The 26645-nt window shown below is 42.6% G+C and overlaps 1 protein-coding gene across 1 annotated transcript in view; it reads right to left on the minus strand.

Moving 5' to 3' along the window:
• Positions 1 to 2083: 2083 nt before the first annotated feature.
• Positions 2084 to 26645, minus strand: part of LOC126921464 (MOXD1 homolog 2) — a 173236-nt gene continuing 148674 nt past the window's right edge. Inside the window, exons 4-9 of the mRNA XM_050733112.1 lie at positions 19165 to 19359; positions 11903 to 11989; positions 10539 to 10721; positions 9074 to 9526; positions 8648 to 8841; positions 2084 to 7559 (exon numbers count right to left, since the gene is read on the minus strand). Of these exons, the coding sequence (XP_050589069.1) occupies positions 7085 to 7559; positions 8648 to 8841; positions 9074 to 9526; positions 10539 to 10721; positions 11903 to 11989; positions 19165 to 19359 (1587 nt within the window). The 3' untranslated portion in view covers positions 2084 to 7084. The remainder of the gene's footprint in view (positions 7560 to 8647; positions 8842 to 9073; positions 9527 to 10538; positions 10722 to 11902; positions 11990 to 19164; positions 19360 to 26645) is intronic.

Here is a 26645-nt window from a genome sequence, read left to right on the forward strand (position 1 = left end):
TATTGTTGAACTAGAAACAATATTTACTTCAAACAGCATTTAAATATTTAACACAAGTTTATGATGAATAATCCTCTTCTAATCCCATTAAATATACTTACCGTAGAATAGAAAACAGCTTTAGTAAATAGGTTTAATTATTAAAGATGAAATTTGTTAAGGATTAATACGAAATAGATGACTTTGCGTTTGTATTATAATTGAAAGAAAATATTATGAATTTGTTAGGATTTAAACGCAGTTGCAAAAATTGAACGGATGCGAATTTTATAACTGACTGAATAAAGCAAAATGAATTGTTAGCAAACAATTATATGGCAATATTGAAAATACTCATCAATCGAAATTATCAGTCGAATACACACGTTTTATTTTACCTGATCACGGTGCAATGCGCTCTGCTGTGCTTTCAGTGAGAAACTTGGCGAGAAACACAGGAAAAGATCAATAGTTCTTTTTCACACTCCTGTAAATTGAAACGAACACCAATGTAACCGAACACTTTTGCAGAGTCAATTATTTTCTATAGATGCGATTATTCTTTGTGGCGTCGCATTAATATCAATTTCATCTATTAAACATTTCATATCTATTCTTATTTTAATCGGATCTTGTCATAAAAACAATTTAATTTTACAAGTATACATACTTCTTAAACTAGAAAAGCTTCTTCAACTTGTACGCAGCTGGAAAAGTGTTTCTATCGTAAAGATAAACTTAAAAGATAAACCTTAAAGAACACTTTTATGCATAAACTTTCTTTATTGTCCCGATATCTAAAATCACATTTTGTAAATATATTTTTACTTTTTTTACCATGCACATAATACAACACATAAAACATTGTCATATTCTCCACGTCCAATCAAATTACCGTAAATAATATTAACGAGATTTGACAGGTAGCTTCCGCATCACGATCGTTGTGGATTCGCACAATATCCGCTGCCGAAACTTCTGAGAACGCCTGGAGGACCTTCACAATTAGTGAATTCAGCTTCTCGAATACACCTAGCTCAGAAATAAAAAAAAGAAACCGCTTGTCTCGTTAAGGTAACGCGCAAGGGCCGGAAGTTTGATTAGTCGGCAGTTGGTACAGGCAGAATATTAGCGAACTTAGCCGAGGAACTTGTTCATTAGTGGATCATCCAAGTATGTGTATATGTGTGTGTGTGTACGCGCGCGCGCGCGAATGTGTGTGAGAGAGAGAAAATAATGAACACTAGGGAGAGAGAGTTGGACGCCTTGGTAAATCCACGTTGTAATCTGACGGTTAGATCGGGCCGCCGATTGAAACTGCCAGCAACAGCCGAACAGTTCCAAGCCGCCGTGGTTTCAGAAGGGTCTGGCCTGCAACTAATATACGTGCGTGTAATTAGTTGTGTCGCGCTCGATAGTGTGTTTGGTGGCTGATTTGTTGTTGGTTATGGTAATTTTATTGGCCCACCGCGACCCTTGGGGCTGTGCTTGGATATCACACGTTCATTTCTATGGCTAGGTACGTTCCTGTGAGCCGTATTTCCGCCATGTTGCAGCCAAATTGGTGATAGACGGGGGAAATTCTGTAATACGTAAATTAGCGACTTAAAACGTACAAAGTCATCGCTGCTTCGACCTCATTAACGAGTGATTTTTCGATTTGATGGAACCGAGAGAGCGAAGATTGCTATTTAGGAATTTGTAGATCGCGACGCTTCGGCTGACATCAGTTTCCTTTGGTGTTATAGTATTAAGCTCCACGGGTGTTTCATTGCATATCGCTCGACAACAAAGCCTTACCGTTAAAAAAGTTAGAAGAGTTTACGTAAATTAAGCTTGTTTCTAAGAAAGCTGTTTCCTAAGACTTTGTCTGGTAATGCACTGAAAATTAATGAGAAAACAGAAACTGTACTTACCTAGTATCTTGTTACTTCGTTGACTGGTAATAAATTTCTTCTTTTATTATATAAAGTCCTCTTTCTACTTTCCTAATTACAATTTACATGTTTAAGTTGATATATCGAGTTGAACATACAAACACATACTTAAAGTAATCATGAAAGGAATGAGAAATATAGCAAGGTGAATGAAAAGTGGAGACTAGTTTTAGAAAAACATTTACATATTTATATATATAAAATATAATACAATTTGTTACAGTGTAGATGATAGTGTAGCGTTTAGACGTTAATATCCAGTGTAAATTAGGTATAAATCTAAGAGCGGTCTGGAAGGATAGGGACGCCCGGTAACGCGTACGATCCGTGCGTGAGCGCGCGTGTCATTAGGCGCGGACACACGCGCACACACACTGCGGGGGAGTACAAGTTCAACATATTACATGTAAATTATAATGATACAAGATGCTATTTAGCCAGCTATCTGAATTCGAATGTGTAGGTGCCTATAAAGAGTCCGGGACGTAATTTAAATCTAAAAACTATATATACAGGGTACCTATGTACACGCACACGCTATTCGCTCGATTCCTTTTTCCCGTCCACTCGTTTGCTTTTTCTCGCACGATCACCGTGTCCCAATATCTAGCTAATGGGTCACAGGCATTGGTTGACGATGGTCGCTAATCTTTTCTACATACAGTACATACATTTCCCGATTTCCTGGCTCCGCCGAGTTTTCGTTCAATGTCTAATCTTTTCGTACTCCGAAAAGCCACTTTTCATACGTCTCTTCTATTTCCATTCTCCATTCTCTTGTCAATTTTATCGACTTGGCTCAAATTTGTTTATGTTTCAAGTTTGAATCGGTGAGTAATCGGTGAATGCTTCACCAATCGCACCGATTCTCCATTCAGGTACTGCACGTTACTTCCTCGTTGTTCCATTATATAATCGTTCGCTAGTATATACGTCGTACATGTTTGTAATTTACTGTTAGGAAAAAATTACAATGGAACGGTAACCTTTGTAGTAGTTTTTCTTATCGAAATCTCGATGGAAGCCAGGGATCTCGGCGTGATAACGAACCAGCTAACGTACATACGATGCAAGATCATTGAATATAAATGCGTAATATCGTTCCCTATTTATCTAACATAATTATCCCAGCATAAATGACATTTACTTGTGACACTTTGCTTGATTGTTCTGGTCATATCACCGGCAGTTCCTATCAGCTCCTCCCAACACGCAACATCCCCTAAAACATCCTGACGACGGCGACGCCTGCGACAACAGCGTTAGCGAACGGCCACTGAGACTGAAGCCAGCGCGTCGACATCGTAGCACGGAAGAAGTCTCGAAACGACTTCCTCTCCTCGCCTCTCGCGCGGCGCGATTATAACAAGTTCTTTCAGCGGTGATAAATCATCGCTTATACCGTAGTGGATCGTACATTCCGTACACTCAGCGAAGAAATTCGAGGGAGGGAAAGTAGCGATCCTTTCTATCAAATGTTTCTCAAATTGTTCCATCTCTCAATACGTGTTTACTATCTTGCTTCTATCCTTCAATCATCGATCAATTGCATCACCGTCGTACTGTTTTGTCAATGTTTTAACATCATCGACAAGTCTCGAACGACTTGTTCTGTTTTCATTTCTGTGTACGTAGGTCTGCGTGTCGTATGGATATTTTTAAACGTGTAAATATTGTACGTGCTGACTCGATGGTTCCATGTTATAAGCATTTACAAACAAAAAAAGAGGGACAATAATAACAGAAAGACGGAGTACAACTTCGAATCGGAACGCTGACATTAGCGAAGCGACGATTGGCAGTATCACGGCAGTATACTCGTCGGCAGTATACAGCAGTATGATCGGAAAGGAATGGACCTTCAGCGCTTAAAAGTAACGTTTTTTTCCTTCGAGGATGAAGGTAATAATCGCTCGACTGCCCTACGATCTCTACACACACAGATCTCCTATGACATTTACGAATTATCGTAGTATTAAATTGTAAAACGTGGCTACGCGCTTATTATTTTTACCGATTAGTCCGACTACGTAGTGAGGTTTTTTTTTTTTTAATATTTCTACACTAGGAAAGAGAGAGAGAGAGAGAGAGAGAGAGAGAGAGAGAGAGATTTATCATCGACAATCGGTCGTCGTAAGTCGTGGGAGATCGGTAAAAGACATCGACAGAACAAACGAGAGATTTTAATAGACGACCGAGAGACAGATGTGAGAATGAAAAACAACCGACACACACGGAAACCGAAACCGCGACATTTCGCTCGTGTGATTTTCTGGAAAAAGAGAAACGCACCTACGAAGCTTTTCGCTTCTCGTGTCTCCGACTGTGAAACCTGCGTTCTCCCCCGATGCAAATAGAATTGAGGAAAAGCGCGCGCATTAAGGGACTCTTGACTACAAAGATATCGATCGCGGTGCTCCGGCGTAAGTTCTCTACTTGCACGCCATCATACATGTTATTCCTTCCTTTCCCCCTTCTCTCTTTCTCCTTTCCCAATAATTAAAGTGGTGCTTCGAAGACTTAATCGACTGAACGAGTGTCAAATGAGGGTACATTGTAACAGGTCAAGAATTGGATCAATTTAAAGTAACAACGCGAAGTAGATTGGATTTAATTCTGTATCGAAAAAAAGAAACAATTCTATTGTATAACTCTTGTTGGTGATTTCAAAATGTTAATAGCAAATGGTAATTCCCGACCGATATTCGTACATCTGTATCGATATTTGTAAATTTTTCCCTCGTATGTTCTCTCATTTAAACATGATCGTGATAAATTGTTCTTTAAAACAATTCTTTTATTGTCTCAAATGTTACATTGTTCGATAAGTCGAATAAAACATGACATTCCAGTAATAGTTTCGATAATAGATCGTTATTTGAATCATGAATTCATAAGTCTGAATTAGCTATGACGGCTGTTAATTAATTACAAACGCCCGACGAGACAATCATTATCGATTGCCTACCAAGGAGTCAAAGCACCGCTTTAAAGCGTGGCATCGCGAAGAAACGGAAGCACGTGTCTTCCGTTGGTGGAATCGATCACGTAGAGATCGATGCAACACCGCGTGTGCCATTCGTAGTGACAAGTGTCCCCGAGCGAGCGGTGGAGAACGCATCAAGAAACTCAACGTACGCTTTCCGACCGTCGCGCTTCGTGAACATGTGACGCGCGGAATATATAAAAACGCATATATATCTAACGCGTGGAAACGCAGGCGAAACAGAGTATCAACGCGACAAGTAAACTTCTTCTCTATACAATTAAATAAAAAATAAATAATCTCCGGCGCGAACAGCCAGCTGAACAACGAGAGCTATACTTAAGGAACTGTACAGAATATTACAAAGGAAATGGTACAAACGTTGGTCAAGTGACACGTAACGAGGCTAAAATAATTCCACGATACAGTGAAGAACGTTGCAAACTTGGTTTGTTAGTCCCGAGTGCGAATCGACCAACGTTTATATGGTCTCCGCTAAAAAACGTATCTATTCGTATAAATTTAATAGTAACAGAATATACAGACTCCGGCGGGAACCAAGCGATTCTCCATGAGATTACTCTTTGAAAAATCTAGAAAGCTGCGCCTGAAAGCTACTTCTTTAGAAATTTTCTCTTCGTTAAGACCACCCGAATGCGTTGAATTCGCTTGGTTCTCAGCCTGCTAAATAAACAGCCAACAATATAAATTCTTTCGAGTCTAGAAGCTTCGAAATAATTCCGCACAATAGACAGGATTTCAATTTCCTCGTGGATATCTTTCGTTCGAGAACTGCTAAAGGAGAGAATCGGCTAGTACATATTCGCGATTTACACTAGGTTGCTTTTATCTTGAGACGACGAGTCGAGTTCGAAAACGCAGCCCGTTGTTTGTAAAAATGGACTAGAAAACTTGTATCATATTTTTACTCTTTCTCGTTCAATCGCGCTGTCACGTATTTACTATTATCAACCAAAGGAACGTAGGCTAAGATCGATTAAAGTTATACATGTATGTAAGTTCATATTCATGTACGACCGATCCAAAAATTATTGTATTATATTTCACGCAATATAATACGCGTCGGATCATGTATAACAGACAGGGCTATAGTGAAAAGTAACGAAATAGAGGAGCAATGAGTAACTTTGTCGCTCACGATTTCGATTCACGATTCATCCGTATTCACGTTGTTCCTTTTATCTGATCGTGTCAAAGGGCGAGAGATCCAGTCGTTTTGATGCAAGCGCCGACTATGTTAACGTTACGACGGAAACGCAATTCTTTGCAGGATTTCAAGGGACTTCCTTTGATCGTATCAGCCTTTGCCCGCGCCATGTTCAAGCGAAATACTTCGCGACTAACCGAATGAAATCGAATTAAATTCTGAATCGATTACTTGCGAATGAACCTAAAAGCTTGCTTTTATGCCGGCGTCGATACGGATCGATAAATAGTACCTCGTAGATACAAAGGTATTTATACGTTTAGCTCTTCACACACAATATCATTTGTGCAATATTTTGAAAAAGAAATTAGATGGTGAAAACTGAGAAACGACGAGTGATCGAAGTCGAAAGATATCCAACGATGGTCCTGCGCGAGTACGCGATTCGTTATAACAATATAGTTGCACGAGCAGAGATCGCGAAAAGGGAGGTTGATCCTTGAATGAGGACACCGTAGATCCTACTCTTCGATGGACGTTCATTAGGGGAAAATATATTTGGCAATCTTCAGTAGATCGTCTCGTGTCGACAACATCCATTATTCGTTCTGTGCGCGATCACGACTCAAAACCATCAAAAATATTTCTTTTTCTCACGTCGATCGAGGTAATCCATCCAGCTGATTCATCGATCAACTCTTCCTTGATGTGCTTCGTAAAACGAATCGTCTCCGTAAGAAAAATTGCGATCGTTCGATAGTAGGACAAACCGGATAGACGTGGAAACGGACGCGAAAGGGAACCCCGGTATTTACCGCTATCCTCATTCAACAACCAATCAACGACGAATATAGTTGTTTAGTTTAAGTGACGCGTTAGAGGATACACACCGGTACGTACTTACATATGCATCTCCTCCCCGATCCAGCGCGATCAACAAGAAGATAAAACGGCCGTCCTAGATAAACGAAATCGATCGGTCGGTCGATCAGCGTGCAGACGACCAACCAGTGTTCACCTGAACGTGCCGCCAACTACAACCACCAAAATGGTCGATATTAAGACCATCGGTGGTACCGATCTAGTCGAGGAACTTCCGCCAGTTGGTCCGTCACTGCTGCGGGACACTTTGCTGCGCACCAATTGTCCACGTTCGACGGCGTTTGTCTCGTCACTGTCAGGATCCACGGGAGCACCGATATCCTCGTCTTCACTAAGCAACATCGACAACTTGTTTCTGAGAGGTTTCTTCGAGCAGGGCAAGTTAACCTCCTCGTACGGCCTCAAAATCCTAGGATAGTGGACTTCCAAGTTCTCCGTGCCCGGCAGCACACCCTTGTTCGTCCAGCAGAGGGGTTTGAAGGTGCCTCCACGAGTAGCTTCTCGGAAACTTTGAAAACTGGTCTCCCAGTCGTAGCTAAGCAAACGTTCCTCCAATGTCATGCCGGACAACTTTTGCGGTTCTTGAATCTTTACCGGGCTGGAACCCCTGTAACGAGAAAGAATGATACGTGAAGGTTTGTTACGGCTTGACTCGATTCCACGTCCTACAGAGACGAAGTTTCAGGAGTCCCGAGAATGACTTTGCTCCTGTGACCCGCATCGTGAAAGCGCGCTCGTTTGCCGGAACAAAGCTTGTTGCAAGTCTTTGTGTATGGCTTGAAGAAAACAGGAACGCGTTTACGTGTGCCTCTCTCTTTCTTGGCCAGGAAATTTTAGTGAACGTCCTGAGACTGAATTAGATTTCGAACGGATAAGACAGAAAATAGGAGTTCAGATCGTTGGTTATGGTTGTCTACATAATGATAATAAGTTGATCATTTAGGTATTTAGGCTAATTAGTTTGATGGCCCAGTAATGATCGCATTGTTGGTAACAGGTGTATGGTTTTGAAGTAGGAGCGTTGTTTGCCTGTCTCTGGTCGATACAGCAATTTGGTCGCGATGTCACGCAAAGATGACAATGATCTCTGTCGGAGTTAACGATCCAACTAGCGACGACCTGCCGATATTAGTGGTAGTAATAACAGTAATTTAACTACGGTATTCAATGTAGTCGGAGTGTGTTTAGTGAAACAGGACGCTTGTTACATTAAGGTTCGTGACACGTCGCAGGAAGCGTCTTCGTGACACACGTAACATTACGTAATGCAATAAACGATGCGTCTGGCGCAATATAACCGACGCTCGTTGAACTAACGACAGGTCGTGCGGTCGTGACGCACGGGCCATCGCCGTCCCTAATTGCCAATTTAAAGTAATCAGAGTAAAAGGAGCGAACGTCTGGTCATTGCTTTGTGTGTAGAGGCATACGTCGTGATCATTAACGTGGTATCAAACCTGCCGCGTAAATTAATCTCAAACGGTCTTTGAACTTTCGATATAAAAAAGAAAAAAAAAGAAAAATGAAACAACCGACAAACCGACAGGCGTGATTATTTCGCGAAATTCAAGTCAACCTAACTGTTTCGTTTGTTTCATAGCAGACAGTTTGGCAAAATGAACGAACAAAAGAGATCTCATCGAAATTATTGTCGATATTCAAACACGAACAGAAAACGTTACGACAAATACTCACTGCATCAGCTTTTGGATTCCCAAACTCTGCAGAACCGTCGGTAATGAAGGCAGAGAGTAGCAAAGCGACAGTTCGATGCGAGGATAATAAAGCGTGGATACCAAACAAGTTTCTTCCCTCGTCGACAATCCACCCAGCGTGATTGCTTGTCTGGATTTAGATGAATATGTACATTCGGCTATTAAATGATCACCCTGTAACAAAAACACATATATCCACCTATGATTACCCCATATGCTTCATTAATACCAAATAAAGAATTACACAACTTTTCCATCGCTATACGCTTCATTTTCCTATTACCTCCAGAAGAATTTTATCATATCGACTCCTTGGATCGCTATTTAAATCTCTGCGAAAGAAACATCGTGCAGAAACACGACCATCGACTTGGTCGATGATCACGAGAGAGAAACAAACGCTCACCGGATAGACCCTGACGGGCTTCTGCAGCTTCCGATACTCCTGATAGCTAGGATCGTAATTGGTGTCAGACGCAATGGGTGGCAGCTCCTCGCCAGACCTTATCTGACGCAATCGGACCTTCCTGCCCAGCTGATGAGTATGCATAATGACAGCGAATATGTTGATGCCGCTGTTGGGTATGGTGTGTCCGGTACAATCCGAGATGCAATGACCTTCGGAGATAACGTCTGGCTGGCCGGGTGGTATGATATGCCTCCAGTTCGGGTCGATGCCGACGCTTAGAATGCCGGCATCGTGGGTGCGCAGCTTGTCCGTGTAATGCAAACGCAGGCCAGAGCTGTCGCTGATGAATGCATCCATCTGCGGGTTCGTATAGTGTGTTTCTAGCATGTAGTAGCGCGGTCCTGTGTGCGGATCGAGCGCATAACCGGCCTCCGGTGGATAATTGAAGCCCTGCGAGAAAAACCGTGACGAACGTTCGATTATACGCTGGCTAGGAACATGTCTGACGATTCGAGAATCGGGGGCGTCAGATTTATGGACGATGATCAAAGGTTCATGGGGTAGCTCGTGTTAGGGATAAATGGTTCTTTTCAGTTTTTATTATTGTGATTTACTATAAATATTTGCGTGAAGAATTTTTAAAGGCAACGCGAAAGTGCCTATGTACGTGCGTTATCGAGGGAATTTTCATTATCGATTGTGTTATTTATTATGGATTAAGTTTCGTGTGTAACATGTTTAGTGTGTGGTGTAGTTTAAAGTAAAGCAAGCACAGGTGCTTAATTATATGTATAAATCATATTTGAAATATAATCGAGATTTGAATCAGTGAGGCGGGTAATTGCACCGAGGTAAATCATTGTCCACAAATGTTAATCTGGCATCATCCTGGGACAAGCGTAAGGGACACACTGGTAGAACACAGAGAGTATCGCGGTAATTCTGGGTTTTGTGTAATGCATATCAATGCGGAGAGCGAGAGAGCGTCGCGAACTCGTTTCTTCGTGGTCACGCTGGTAACACGAATACCCTGAGAAGATGCAACTGATCGCGGGACAGCCGGTAATCTCACACGCGACATCGTGTCATGATTTAATTGCTCGTACATGCGAAAGCACTGTCATCCATATAAAATAATTTAAAAGAAAAGAAGACACTTCTCTCTCTCTCTCTCTCTCTCTCTCTCTCTCTCTCTCTCTCTGACTCTTGGGCGAGTACAATTAAACCTGTCAAGTGTTTTTTTTAAACAATACTTCAACATCAGAGTTACATTGTTCGGTACCATGGCTCGAATCGATTTAGTAATTTGCATTTAATTTCTCTTTTAAGAATCGCTTGAATCGAAACGAACCTAATTTTTCACTTTCTAATTCGAGCGAAATTATATCTCGAGCCGATATCTGTGTCGGATGGGAAATTTATTTAATTCTTCATTTATATTTAAATGTGTCACGTAGCATACCTCAGAACCCAGGCTCCAGATAGCCGCGATTGTGTTACACTCAAGAGACGGCTGATTGGGCTCGTAGCAAACACTGCCGGACGTCTTTGCAGCGGACTCCAATAGCGCCTGATCTCTACGACACTCGTACAAAGTCATGTGATGCAGGTAATCGTGACTTCCGGGTTGTATCACCGGCTCGTACTGAAAAAGGAAGAGTCCATGCACGCTCAGTTCAACACCTGTCAGATAAGAAGAAGGAAAAAAGCGGGAGAGGGGGAAAAAAAGAACGGCTCGCGCCGCTGACTTTGAAGAACTTAATTCATCGCGTACGTACCAGCGTTTACGAATGGATGAAAAGTTATCTTCGATAAATCAAGGATCTTTTCAACGAATCGACGTGTGCCTTTGAATCGGTATGAATTGCGCGTCAGAAATTTTAAGCATGTGTTGCCTATTGACGAACATACGCTATACCTCGATAAAGGTTAACTTTCACATAGAACGGTCGTTCTTGCGACTTCGTTAGACGAGAATCGCAACGTAATCGCATTACATGACGTAGTCGCCAACGGTTCATACAGAAATATTGTTCCAATGTTACGTATCACAACTACTAGGAAATATCGTGCTACCCGTCCATTTCTGTTTTATTCCGTTTTCCCAATTAATAATCGAGTTAGATCCGAGCATCTCGTGTCATTCCGCTGCTTCATGCGTAAGATTAACATTAGTGCGGTGATGAAATATATCATAACGATAAATATACATATAGGTATGATGTCCGAGCAAATTCGAATAAGACCAGAAAATACTTTTTGTTGGTGCGTTTTACTGATGGAAAACAAGTCGCGATTTTACAGGTCGACTGTCACACGTCCTCGTCGATCGGTCGTTTAGAAATAGATACATCAAAACCACGAAGCGTTATCGGAATTTTCGAACATCACGGTTGGAAATAGAGATCAAACTCGACGAATGATTTCGCGCGAATGACAGACCTCTCGAACCGTGTAAAGATACTTTGCCGTATATGCGTGAAAGCAACGCGATGATATGTTCGTAAAAGAGAAGGATTCGCGTTGTATCTGCCGGAAGCGCGATTTATACGGTTTCATCAGTCGTTTGTTCTAATGGAGGGGCTCTTGACTCTCGACATTAACCGTAAACCGACCGACGAAACGATCGTTCCCCAACCTTAGAAGATACTTGCAAGGATTTCCAGTCGACAAACTGACTGAGATCTCTGGTGCTCGACGGCTTCCACGTCGACGAGAATCTGTTCATACGCTCAGGGTTTAATCAAGTTTAGATGGGTTAGATGCGTAAGACGCGGCGCGAGCAGGGTTAAGAGTAAGTAGGTTACAGTTACGAGGAGAACTTACCTTCACGACGTGGTGTTTGTGATCAATGTTTGGCATCCTTAGAACGCGACACCAAAGCAGCGTGTCTTGTCCCTTGGGTAAACGAACCTGCAAAGTAATTTAAAGATGCTTGGTTAAACGGGCGTAATTCTTTGCGTTAGCTGTTCAGGTGCATTGAAACGAGGAAACTTTTCCACCCTATAAAAATAAACCGACTTCGCGTTTATTTCAGAGTTCGAAGGATTTCCAGGTTATATAATACAGTCACTTTGAAATTTTAATCAACTTTATTACAGCAGTTTGCGGCTATATATAGGAGAAAGGTCGCAAACATACAACTATCCATGCATGGTATGGGTACGAAGAGGGTAGAAACGAATCGAGATTGAATAAGGGCATAGAGATGGATGCTGTTAGCCGTACACGCACGAGTTAATGTTTCCTCAAAACTTCTCAAATGTTAACGCTCTGTACAGGTTGGCCACCACATAATACGACTGGGAATTCATCCGATGCTGCACGAAACTGGACGGAACTGTATAGATCTGTCTATACCCGTTAATGGAGGAACGTGGTATTTAGCGCGGTACACGCTTGCTATCGCCGGACTTGCCAGCCTCCAAATTGTTTTTCTAATTGCAACTGTCTTCGACCGAATTTCCTCCAACAACTCGCATGACAAAGATAATCCAGCGAAACGATTTTCGGAATCGGAGCTGTGTTCGCCGGCGAAACGAGCGAAACTATTGCTGTTTTAAACAATTGTGTACAGATGAAATAGTTTCTCAAACTACCGTCATCTCGTTTCCCTTTTACTCGAAAAAAAAAAAACTGAACATTTTCACACCGATGATAATTAAACTGAATATTAAGCCTCCTAATCTAACTCGACGAGTTGAATATTATTGAAAATATTATACAACTATTTAAACTATTCCAATAGAGAAAGAAAGTCAAGGTGTCGTTTGAATAGTTAAACTGCAGGTCAAAAGGATTCCTCTGGAGGCACATGTATTAACGTTGAAACGTCTGATACCTGGCGTGAATCTTCAGGTGTTGCCGCAGACCGTTTGCCAGCAAAGAAACGCACAAAAGGCCATTGAGTAAATTTAATCTACGGTAAGAGATAGAGAGAAAGAGTAAGAGAACGAACCAAAGGATTCCTTACCACCGTGATTACGAGGCGTTTTAAACGATCGAAGAAAAGTTGTCGATGCGCCGATCGAGATTGCATTTATCCCGAAAAAGATCTCGCAATATATAAAGAAAGAACGGGAGGGTTCGGATGGAGTAGGAAACGAAGGTTGAGGCTCGAGTTGCAGCCGCGGGGTATGTGTGCGATTCTGAAGAGAAAATTACGATTCTTTTTTCGCGGCTGTGCTGTTCGACCGCCTTGAGCTTGGGCCACGCCGCCGTAGGGTTCTCCCACGCGCTTCTGCGAAATTATCGATGTCAAGATTACCGAGAAGGACGACTGCGTTTATTGTTTTGCGGTCGAATATGCTGAACGGCCTCAGGGTTCGGTCAAGATTTCGGTCTAGCGAGCCCCGTTTACGATTCTTCGGACTTCTGGCTGCATTTCCTACGGAATATCTTCCTTTGGCCAATCAGATTTCTCTCTCTCTCTCTCTCTCTCTCTCTCTCTCTCTCTCTCTCTCTCTCTCTCACTTTTCATAAAAAAGCTGATGTTTCCGGTATACGCAATATGAGAGCCGATACGTGCGAAGGATGCTTGCAGAATCACTTTGAGGTGGAATATTGTCCGTGATAGTTGTTGTTGCTGGCTGTAGATGTTGCTGCTGGGGTACTGCTGATTTTCCTCCTAATTTAGTTGCGTAGAAGAAAAATCGAACTCCGATCGCTGGGATTCGCACCCGGGTCCCGAACGTTCATAACCTAAGGCGCTAACCACTGCACTGCCGTCGTCTGACACTAGTTAGTGTCGAGTAATGGTATTTGGTCTGTCGAGTGCCGCCTCAACTTTATCACATGAAAACTGGGCATAAACTTTTATGTTCGTCTGGGTGTAATCTGGATAAATAAGAATCGACAAAAATGGATGTTGACCTCATATAAGAAATTCTTCGAAATATGTACGTGAAACGTCGATTCGTTCCGGAATAGATACTCTATATGTGTGTTACGGTAGACACGTTAGTCAGAGATAGATAGCACCGGGATCAGCAGAAATTTTAGATATATCCGAAACTTGGTTTCAACAGCCTAAAAATTAGAGGTATCCATCTCTAACCGTATCTCCATCTTGTATCTATAAATTGTGAAACATCTATATCTAGAATAGATTGATTTTTGAAACTGTTGAAATACTCATCGCAAACTTTTATACATATATATGAGAGTATTATTAACGTTTTACAAACATTTTGAAACTTCTCTGACATAGTATCGAGACACGACTGTCATGATTAATATTACTAAAATTTGAAACCACTGTGATTATATTTGTTAGAAAACCGTGAACTATCGAACTAGAAATAAACTGTGCTGTTTTCATTTATCACTGAATTCTATTTGAATGACACTCATAACACATACACACGCACGTTTTAGTAACTTCCATAAACGAAACATTAAATTGTCAAAGCAATACCTCAAGCTCAGGCTATGAATTCAACGCAAATAGCCGTCATCGCGAGAGCGATTCACGACACGCCTCACCCTTGGCCGCTTTTTCCTTCGCTGCGTGGATTCTTGGAAAGAGAAGAGACAATAATTATCCTGCGGGTATGTCGGGTTTCGCGCACTATGCGTTCAAATGGATGACTTCTTTTGAAGGACAACCCACATAAAAACGCGTTTTATGTTACTCGGCCGACGTGCTCATATAAGCATTTCATATTTCGCCCTTTCCTGTTTCTCATCGTGGCGCCAACTTTTTCTCTTGGTCGGTTGCTCCTATAAATAACTAATAACGCGTCGCGATCCCTTTTCGAAATCAGATCTGATAGAGTCGAGCGAGGCGCGAGAAAAATTAGACGTGTGAAAGAAGCCCGTTGAAAAGCGTATGAAGGGGAAAAAACAGAAGATATACAGGAAACGTGTCTGTTACGAGAGATGTAACAGCGATTCAACGGGGGAGCTTCGTCAGAACTCTCTGAATAACTATATTGAGAATGAAGAATGATGGCGTATCCTTTCACGAGGCACATTTACCAAGCCTATGATTGATGACGAACATCGCTAATGAACTTCATAGTTCATGGAAACTTCTGTGTTTCTTGCAAACATCAACTACAATTTCTCAGTTGAGCAATGAAACGAAAGCTTCATTCACGCGAAACTATCAACACAATAGCGGATTAGGCGAAAAGTCGAAATTATTTATGCGTCAGAAAGATGGTATGCAAACGATGTTTGGGGAAGAGCGTGCGAAAATAAAAATGAGACTATATAAATTTACGAGGCAACAGGGATGACGATGAGGCGCGAAACGGCATCCGCCTGAGGCGAATTTGGCGCTCTCTCGTTGGTGAAGTTTGCCTTTCGATTCGTCCCGAGAATGGCCGGCGAAAAAAGTATCACTGCCGGTCTTGGAAAAGGGAGAATCAATGCAAACCCGTCCTAACAAGTTGGTCCTCGCTCTCTTTGTGTCCACAGACATTCATATTCATCTCGTCACAATACAAAAGTTATTCAACTGACGAGGAACTTCCTCGTACGTAGTTAGCGAGGAACAAGTAGCATTTGTATAAGAAAGAAGTAAGAAACGGAGAGAGACGAGGCACTGTGGTCGTAAGATAAACGACGCTCTGGCAACTTTAATGTCGCCGCTATCCGGCCGTCTCCAACTGTGAGAGAAACAGAGACGAGCAGACGGCTCTTCTCATCGTGACAATTAAAACCGCGATCGCGTTATGAAAGTTTCGGCGATGCGAGAATGCGTGTCGACTAATCAGACATCGCTAGGATTAAGAAGTTTGCGAACGAGGCACGTTACCGTAGCAAAGTATTGTAACTCATGAAGAAATTGTAGATATAAGATGGAATAACAAAAAGGAAGAGCGACGGAGAATACCCTGAAGAACGGTGAATTATTTCTCGGAGATACTAAACAAAATTAAATAGTTGATGAGGTACGGGGCTGACCATGGTAATTTATAGTAGTGCTCTGTAATTCTGAGCAATTCAACTAGGTCGAGGGAACTTGGAAATTGTACGAAGCCTTCTTCAATGAATTCGGTGAGACATCATGCTGCGTGATACCAAATATGCGTACGAAACTTCGTTGCTGCATGATTTACATTAGCACAATCATTTGTGCTGTTAACTTGTCGCACTTGTAGGCTATTACCATATTCAATAGCTTGCATAACATTTGAAATTTTACTCTTTAGGTTTCACGTGAAGATACGTGTATCATGATACACGTGTCATGAACTGCGTATCGTGTGAATGTCGCCATTTGGTTTAATGTCTCATCTATCGCCTTCATATCGTTGACAAGAACACGAAATGAGTATCGCGATACTGCGTCGCCCGAGAATTGTCGTGTTATCGCTTCCATTACTGTACATATATATTCAGTATGTATCATATGCGCATCGCGATACACGTATATCCGTGTCTTACTATTATCACGATCTTTCATTGTAGCATTTAGCGAGATGTACGTAATTGTATAATTCAAACTGTGCTCATTGCATCCCTCTGTTACAATTAAAGTAAAAGCAATCAAATCAGTACTACAAACAATTTCATATCAGAGAGATATCAAAGTAAAAACAGAAAGGAGAAAGGGAATCGTTCGATTTGCTGGACGAACGAGTAATTCCTTTCCAGCTGGGAGACGCGGTAATTTGTTTCAGCTGATGAGCACCGAAACACCCCAGTTTCGCGATCCTGTTGGATACAAATTGTAAACAGAGCTGATGAAATTAGAGTCGTTCGGTTTCAACCAGCCACCTACCCCTCCCTCGTAATTCCAATTTATTATTTCGTTCCCGGCTTTTCCTGATAATGCAAGCCGTTTCCGTTCGTTTCCATTACCAGATTCGTTGACACACGTCGTTCGATTGAATCGCGCAAAAATATCGAAAGTGCCATTTATCGGTAAAATCAGATACGATGCATTTCGCGACGAACCTCGACGGTGGAAATTTCACAAGATACGATGAAAACGGAACGAAAGAGGGAGAGACAAAAAGAGAGAATAGAGAGGACGTATTCTGAAATTCCCGATTTTTCACCGGTCGACCTGCCAACGCGAAAAGACACTGAAGCGTAAGCTGACTGATAACTTCGACATCTCTCCTTCGCTATATTTGCACATCGTCCATCCGCCAATCACGTCATGTTTACGACTTCATTCACGTTGAAACTCGTCGTAGTTCCTCTTAGACTGCCGCCAAGAGTGCTCTCGAATTCTGGCATCGATAATAGAGTACTCGAGTATTTTTCATCTTTATTATTCACGCGAATGATCGATCTCTGCTCGTCGACGACGCGGAATAGGCGCCACGTAAATCCGTACTAAACCATCCCTTCGTTCTCTCTGTCGGTATAAACTATAAGCAAAAGCTCGGCAGCCCGTGGAATTAGCATTGTCCGATCCCAGTGATAGCGTCGACCCGTAATCTATGACCCGGCGACGCTAATGAACGAATAGTTTTTGCCGGATGTGACCCGGTTAAGATTTATGCCATCATAAATTCGGCGCACAATGCTCCGCGGCTTGCATCCGATAAAAATCCACTCGTACCAGGCTGAACGTTAAACGCGTTCGAACATTCATCTCACGCGCAACCCGAGCCACCCACGCTTCGCTTTCTCTTTCCCACTTTCTTTCTTTCTTTCTCTCTCTCTCTCTCTCTCTCTCTCTCTCTCTCTCTATTTTACTCGCTCGTTCGCTGGCTCACTCACCTTTTCGAATAACAACGTCCGCACACGCCAACATGAGTCCACGCGTTCGCGAAACAGAAGCGTGACTGAATTGACCGCGAGAATACCACGACTCGAACAACGAAACAAAAGAGACCGACCGACTTCAAGCAACGAACAAGAACGAATAATGGCCCCTTGGATACGAACAGATCGCGGACCAAATTAGTAACCATTCCTTAAAATTCTGTTAGAAGTTTATCCGCTTTGGCATATAGGAATTTTAAAGCTCATGAAACTTAAGAATTTTTTATTGCACGAATTTCCACGATTAACCTACACGTGAAATTTGAAAGAAAGTTTTAGCCAAAGATATGGGATACTTGAAATTGGATGATGAACTTCGGTCTTTATTAATATTGCCATCGTCTAGCGTGAAGATTCACACGAACGCTCGTTACCGAGGTATTAGACGAGCAGCCGTCTCCCGTGCAATTTCCTTGAAAAGTTTTCACCGCATTCCCCGTTCAATTACAATCAAATTTTAATAACCACGGTCACGATGAATGTGTCTAATAACTTCAAAGACATTATCGAAGTTCGATGGAACCGTGTCAGAGTGAGAGTCTGGCGACGAATCGGAACAGAGCCGCGATTCATTTCGTCCGACACACTTCTCCCTCGGAAAGTAAACTCAGCCACCGAAGCTTCCGGAAAAGTAGCTTCCACGGAGATCGAGTTTAATATGATATCGTTGACACTACGTTCCAGCCCGTAATTAAAACTCTTTAATCGCCTTTTCCGGGAAACTCTTCACCGTACCGATGAATATTAAGCTCGTTCTCTCTTGTTACGTGTTACGCGCGAACACGTCGAATGCTGAATCGAGCCAACTGTTCCTTGAATAATTGGATAAACAACATAGAGAGAGAGAGAGAGAGAGAGAGAGAGAGAGACGACCGTTCGAATATATCTTCGTAAAACCATCTTGAACGAGTTCACACGTATAACATACACGTCACGCGAAACTTATCGATACACACTGCGCGAAACATTCGTTTTCATCTTTACCCTACACATTTAATCTCACTGTTACACTGAACCAAAATCCAGCGAGCACCTATCCATTACATTATTACCACCTACGCCGGTCTCTCCATCATTATGCATACGTAAGACGCGTTGCATCGCACCATATCCTCCCTCCACGCGGTATAATCATATTATGGTATATCCGCCACGCAATGGCTCGTATTACACCATAATTTTTCGCCCACGTGATTCCGCGCTTCGGTTTCGCACATTATCGGCCCATCGAACAGCGGCCGTTCGTGGAACGCGGTACCACACGTTCTACATTACATAAGGATAAAATACATTCATAGCATTGGTAATCGATCGTCTGTATGCCACCAGGGGACCTGGATAAATGATTCGATACCAACCTGCTGGTTCAATATGTCCCACGTTTGAAGCTGCGGCTCGGCTTCTTGGTTACGCGAAGTTGGCTTCGGTTGCGCGTCCCTTTGCACCAGATAAAGCGGCCTCGATCCTCGGATGGCGTCGTGATCCGGCAAAACTCCAGCAGCAGACACCGGTTCCTCCACATGATATTGCCAAACCACTTGCATCGTGTCGTTCTGGAACACAAAGGAAAATGATTGCCGAAGTTCGAGTGGAATCGAGTCTCGGATCGAAAGTTGGATCGAGTCGAGTCGAGTCGAGTTTGGCCGGCAAGGGCCACGGCCGAAGGCTCGGTCCTTCATTTTTGTTATCGAAAAATATCGATAAGGACGGCTTACGGAGGCACAAAGGCCCGTCTTTTATACCTGGCTTGCTATAAAAGTCGAAGACTTCGAGTTACCAGAGGAACGAGAAGGATAAAGCAGGGAAGAGAGGTGGTTGGATCGGGGTGAGGGTGGAAACTCTCTTCGTGCTTTCACGTTCAAATTCCACAGGCATATTCTCAGAGTCTCTCTTCGAGCGAAGGACGGAGCACTCGACCGAGAATTTTTAATTTAACCCTTTTTATTTCGCAATATCCCCCTACTGTCAGGCGAATCGCATATTGCAGTTTCGACAACATCGCCCGAAAGAGGGAAAAGCGTTCCCATGTACGTCGCGTTAACCTGTGTCCTATTATAGAAGACTATCCTCGTTGCTTTTAGGCTAAGCTTCCTCCCCTTGTTTGCGTCCGCATTCCCGCCGCCCCTTGCCGCTCTTCGCCATCGTTCACCAGTTTTACCCATTATTTTTCGTCCGACTAAAATAAAACCGACGTAAGTTGATTAGTGAATGTCGGCAATAGAGTTGCGAGTAGCACGGAATCGAATAGATCGAGTTTCGAGAAGGGGTCACGATTCACAACTCACGACCACGCCTGCCGCAAACGATATTTCCCTTCGAATCGCTCGCGTGGAATTTATCGCGATTCGATTATATCGGTGGAATTAGATAGGCACGCATAGACCATCGTCGATACTCACCACCTTTTCTTCGCGATCCCTCGAAATCAACACGCCTTCCCCCCATCTACGAATAACCAAATTACCAAGTTATCGGAGTGAAATTAATTAATCCGTCGACTATTCGATTGCTCGCTCCCTTCAAATGCTCTTCGGTTGCATGCAAGAGAATCGATCGGTAGAAAAGTCGAATCGTCCATTGTACGGCGCTGTCATTTCCATTGAGCAGCCAGGCTAATCGCGTTTGTCAATAAATATGTTTCGATAATCCGGCTAGTTAGTTTCACAAACAGATTTCGAAATAAGGATGGTCGACCGATTTCGTTTGAAATTCACCTCTCTCTAGAGAGACGGACCGACGCAATGTTATCTTTCTGAAAACCTTGTATTTACCTGGCTGCTGGCACAACTCCAAGAACAAAATAGTGTATGCTTGGTGTTGCACGGCCACCAGCGAAATTAGTAGCCAGCCGCATTTGTTTTGCCCTTTTCGATTAAATTGTGTATGAAATCTGCGCATGCACTCGCGGCGTCTCTTGATCACGAGTAATACAAGTTTGAAGCACTCGCCGTCAAGTTACAGTTTGATCCTTTTGTCGCGCTGGTAAAATATGGTACTCCTTGGTAAAATATACTATATTATACAGTATGTATAGATAATTAAAGAATCTTATGTGCAAAATATATAACTCGTATCAGCGCTTCTGAAAAATTAATAGAGGAATTCGTAGTTCACTCAGATATTTCAGAATACGATAGCGAAACACAAATATATAGGTTAATTACATATAGGGAAAATTTTATCCGGAATGGAAAGGTGATTTTCTTAATTCGGACTATATTATGTCCCAAAATATATTCACCAAAAAAGTGATTTGCAGTGTTATAGCTGCGATGTGCAATGAGCAAGAGCTACATTTTGTTCAGAGCTCCCTAGAGAACACGTGATTAAAGCTATTTGACAGATTCGTCGTTTAAACGTGGTTGAAGGTTTAAATGATACATCAAAGGACATATATCCATGCCGACGAGATGATCAGCCAAAGCCTTTTGAAGATCCTCTGTTGAATCATTCGACTCGAATGCAAGAGAACTGGCATGCAAATATTCACGCTTATAGCGATTACGAATTATCGAATATCAATCTGAATCATCATCGATACTGCTCTCGGTGGAATGAAATACAATGTACATCGAACGGAAGGTACTATATCAAAACATCGATAGACTATCTAGTTTCGACTATTTTAAATATCATCCACGCAGTTTTATCACAAAAACCTGGACCGCTTCACTGCGGGATTACTTAATCCAGCCTTTTTTCTGTTCACGTTTAATAAATATGCCAACGAGCGTATCCGGTTTATTCACGTGACGTGGTCGAAATTTTCCCACGTGAACGCGAACCAAGCGAGCAATCAATCGGCAGCATTTTCATCTCCAAAATTTTTACGTACGGGCATGCCTCGGGGATCAATTCCATTGCGCCGTGTGCACTGATAATCTGTGCCTGTGTCATGCACCCGCATCGGGTGCACCCTTCGCAAAAGAAAGGTCACACGCGAGCCGAGGGTGTCCCTATGCTACGCGTGTCCCGCTCACGATACCGGCAATGGTATTCCTATCCAGTCGATGGTGGTCGACCTCGAAACACGTATATCGATCCGCGTTATGAGCCAATGTGTGCTGGCCCTCGAACAATTTCGAACAATCACACTTGATTGAAGCATTGGCCAGATGCAGTCTCGTTAATGTTTCATTCGGTCGAGGGACTCCCTTATCAGCTGCTTCTAAACTAATTACAGCGGTGAGATTTGTTGCCTGGATACTCTTCTTTCACCGTTAATCTGTTTCTCGGGACATTGCAGTCCGGTGATTAGTGTTTCATCATGTTACTGGCAATGAAATAATCTATATAAATATTTTCATCCACGAATAGTTTTCGATAAATTATATAAGTACTTGAACTATTCTGGATTCCAAAGTTTTGCGCATTGAGCCTAATTGACTGAAGCTGCTATTATAACGTAGTGGGTTGTCCGAAAAGTGTCTTTCTTTCGCAAACGTGTTTTTTACAACAGTGCACATTCATAAAAACGTGAAACCATGTCTGTGAAATGTCACGGTGTTTATCTAAACAGAACAAAACGGATCATACGTAATTCGACAAAATAATATAAAATAAAAAACGTTGTGCATCTATTATTTCCTAGTAAAACGAAAGAAACTTTTCAGACAACCTAATAGATTGGATTCTAGTTGATTACTTAGGATTAATTAATCCTATATTGGATTCTATATTTGCATATTCATATCTGTATATTTATTTATGGTACATCGATAGTCTACCTTACAGAATCATTCCATAAAATTGCACAAAATTCTCTTGGTCTCAAACGACCCAGGTGCTTAAACTGCTTAAACTACCCTAGATTCCAAAATTTCACGGGTCTATCGCACGAAGCTCAATTGGCATTCCAGCGCGAACGATCGTCCCAAATGATCTCGTTATCGTTTCATAACGACGGATAAGATTAAATCGCACAGTCCTTAACGATAAAAGCGAGACGTGCACTGTCAGTGAAAAAAAGGGGAAAAAACTGGTAACACGAACGGTGATTCAGAGACGGACAACGGAATTACGCAGTCGTCGGAATCGAGTGACGCTGGATTCGCAGGCAGCTCACGCGTCGACCATTCACGTTCTTCGATAATCGTCGCTTCGACTAGTGGCACTGATCCAGCCCCGGGAATCATCGGGGCTTACACGTTTCCGCGCCTACGTTCATTCCAGCTCGAGACAATTGGGCGCCGTTTACCTGAATTGGATAGCCACGGTTAGGTGCAGAGCCACCTAGACGACCTACATCCAGCGGGGAAGATCGAAAGATTCCGTTTGAGCGAAGAGATGGAAGGTCGATAGGAGGAAATGGGCATCGCGTGAGAAGCCCGGACGGAATCACGCTATCTGACGCTATCGGTCGAGCCCGGAAAGCCTCTTTGACGACGTCATACGCTTCTCCGCGCTGAATCTCTGTCTTTCTTTGTGCGCCCAGTCGAAGGTTGCCTGATCGTTAAGAAAATTAAACGTGTCGCGTGCTCAGAGACGATCTACGGAGGAGTGCTCTGCATTGAATCGACAACTCTCTCCAGGAACGTCCGCTCTTTTTGGCCTTTCTTTGTGAAAATGCAAGGGAACAAAGATGGTGGGTGGATAGTTTCAGTGAACAGAAGTAAAATCGATGCGTAAAACTTTTGAACTTCTCGCGTAAGAAATTACGCACGTCCTCTCCCGGTTTTCGAGTTCACTGAGTTCCGTTCGTAAGATCTCAAATTTTTCCAGGTAATATAGAGGAAGGAGAGATTGAACAGAATATAGAGGGACGCTTGACTATCGGGAAAAGTTAAAATCCGTTATGGTCGAAATTCATTTCGTTCTGGAGCGTTTCATTGGACGCGAGATTGGATCGAAGGGTATAGTACTCTTTCGAACGGCACTGTCAATAGTCAGCGGAGAGCAAGTTGGAGGTGAACGTTTCGGCTGGAACAACGGAAGATTAGGGGAGAAATGGGGAGCAATTCCGGTGGACAGGAGGCAAAGGAGAGGAAAGACTACGAGAATCCCCGGTTAAGTGGAAATATCTTTCCTTCGCTGGGAACGTTATTCTTCATTAAGAAACTTTGTTGTTCTTCGCTCTCGAAATGCGGAAATCTCTTTCTCTTTTCTCTCTTTCCCTCTCGCGACCCTTACTCCTTACCCTTATATCCCTGACCGTGCGTCTATCTTATGAGAACTCGTAGCTCGCGATTATCCTTTCCAATAGTCGTTGAAACCAGGAGACGAGATCCCATTTGGGAAGTTAAAGATGTCGCTGGGCGATGCGAGCAAATGGTGTCGCTTGATCCCTTCGAAAAGAGAATTGTATCATAAAAGATTTAGTCCTACGCTCGCCCCCTAACATCACCGAATAGAGTGCCAACTCGAGCAAAAATTGAAATTGACGTGGCCGCAGACAGGTCCGGTTTAATTGTGTTTTTTAACGGCACGTCTTGAAACTTTCGATTTAATTGCTTAACGGTGTTACGAGAGAGAAGGGAAGTTCCAATATCTTCGTAACAATGAGTTGAAAGTCACAAAGGGCCTGGAAGTCGACGCAATACGAGAGGAAAGAGATTAATCAGAAGTCCGAATACCGTAATGGATCGCGAGAACGAGCCTTTTGTCAAAGCGATTCGTCCCGTTCCGCGTAAGTTCGTTTGTTTCCCTTTCTTCGGCCCTCCCTTTCCATTTTCCACCTCCTTTACGCCGCTCCTCTCGAATTTAAAACCTTTCGCGATTAACCATTCGCCACAGCGTTTGGATGCAAGAAGGCGTGCTCCGATTTTAACCTAGCACTGAAAGAGATGTTGGTCGCTTGCTCGAACGAACTACTACCTCTCGCTATTGCGAGGAGAAAGATTTTCCAAGACGGTTGTCGTAGACCGCCCTTAGAACGACTCGAAACTCAGAGAAAATCGAGGGAACAAGATAGGAACAACCTCGTTTTCCCTAACTGCGAACGCGTCTCTTTATGAAATTGCTCCTTCCCCGTATATTCGAATGGACATTTGAACGGAGAAAATATCCTAGCACTCATACAATATGGATCGAAATGTAGATTAAACGCATATCGTTCCCGAAACCAGGATAAAAGGATCGTTCCGTTCAGTGACTTACGTTTTGCGGGCCAAAAAGAGAAACTAGAGGTGTTTTAAAACTAAAGCGCCGGTTTTCATCGATATATCATCAATAACGGCGAATCGTTTCACGGATCAACGACTAGCGGTTGTTCACGTGGATAAGAATAGTTTGATCATCACCACGACAAAACTTCGTCGAGTACAATAAAAGTATACCGTCGTCTGAGAGTTTGCGTCACACGTGCAAAACGAAAGAACAGAGGAGAGGATGGACAAGGAGAGTAAGGGGATAGGAAAGTTTTGGAAACGTCCGGCCACTTTACGGTTTCTCCGCGGAGTTTCGCGAAAGAAGAGAGGCGAGATCAACGCCCGAAGGATGGGCAGAACCGATGGAAAAGTAGGTACGAAGCATAGCGCGACTCCTTTTTCAGGCGTCGTTAATTGCTTCGAGTGCAAAAACCAAAGGTAGGATGAGAGACAGTAACGGGGAGGGGGGAAGCTGATTATCGACGAGTAGAACTGTCTTTCTCCCTTTCCTCGTCCGCTGTCGAGTTTTCTTGCGCATCGCCACCCTCTTAGCGGCTCGACTCCGTTCAACGAGCCTTTCTCACCCCCTCCGCCGCCACCGTTGCCGAACGTGTTTGTAACTCCGATAGGGAAAACTAATATTGAACATTCCAAAGTGGAATGCAAAGGGTGGGACTGGGACGAAGTTGCGGGAGACGAGGATGAAGAACGAGGGAGAGGTTCGAGTCGAACTTGAAAGTTTTAAAAAGCAATTAAGGGCTTCAAACTTCCGACGCTTACTTCTCCCGCTACAAACCCATTCTTCTTTCTCAACCCTTATTTCTCTCGCGCCCATTTCCCATCACGATCATCGTTTTCGTCCCTAGCAGCGTCTCGCTTGCCTTAACTACCCTTTCCTTCTCTTTGCCACCCTTTATCGGCCGTGTCGTTCCAAAGCTGGTCCATTATCCCGATCGCGAGTAGAAACCGAATTCTTCCGTTATTTGCACAAATTTTCAACCGAATATCGCTCGCGTTTACCGAGAAACCGTGGTAAAGTTGAAGGAAGCCTACCAGAATTTACGTTACCACTGGCTAATTCGGAAAACAGCGTTAATTGCTGTTAGTTCCTTATTTAGCGGGTTTCCCTGTCCGCAGCCCTAGATCAACTGACCCAGTTTGAAGTTCATTTCAACCAGTCGCGTTACCTCGCGAATTTTTTATCACGAACAAACTTTGTCATGCACCGACTTCCGGTATATTACCGGTAACTCTGACTTCAGATGGTTTTACTTGTTCAAATGTCGAAATTCCGGCGACACAATGATAAATTTACAAGTAGAAAAATAGAGAACAGTTCCGTGAATTATGATCAGCATTGAATGTGCATTTATTGGAAATTTAAATACGGAAACGTCACTATTATACAAAAATATACAAAATGTCTAGACAACTCACCGTAATATTTACAGGGACGAAACCAATTACTATTTAGAATTTCTGTTATATTATATTTAATTATATTTATAATTTATATTTCATGAATATTCACGAAAATGATATATATATATAATGAGATCGGACTCTTACTAAGTATTTATATTATTGCAGAAAATATTATGCACTTCCATATACATTTTCAAATTGATTTCAAATTTTACAAAATTCCGAATGTTTTATATAATACATACAATACATATATAATCGTTTTTTTTTTAACGATAAATATTGAAATTCTTTAGTGAGACTCTGTATAAGTATTCGCAATCTATCAG

The sequence above is a fragment of the Bombus affinis genome, chromosome 10 (genome assembly GCF_024516045.1).
Source record: "Bombus affinis isolate iyBomAffi1 chromosome 10, iyBomAffi1.2, whole genome shotgun sequence".
In the NCBI taxonomy this organism is placed as follows: domain Eukaryota; kingdom Metazoa; phylum Arthropoda; class Insecta; order Hymenoptera; family Apidae; genus Bombus; species Bombus affinis.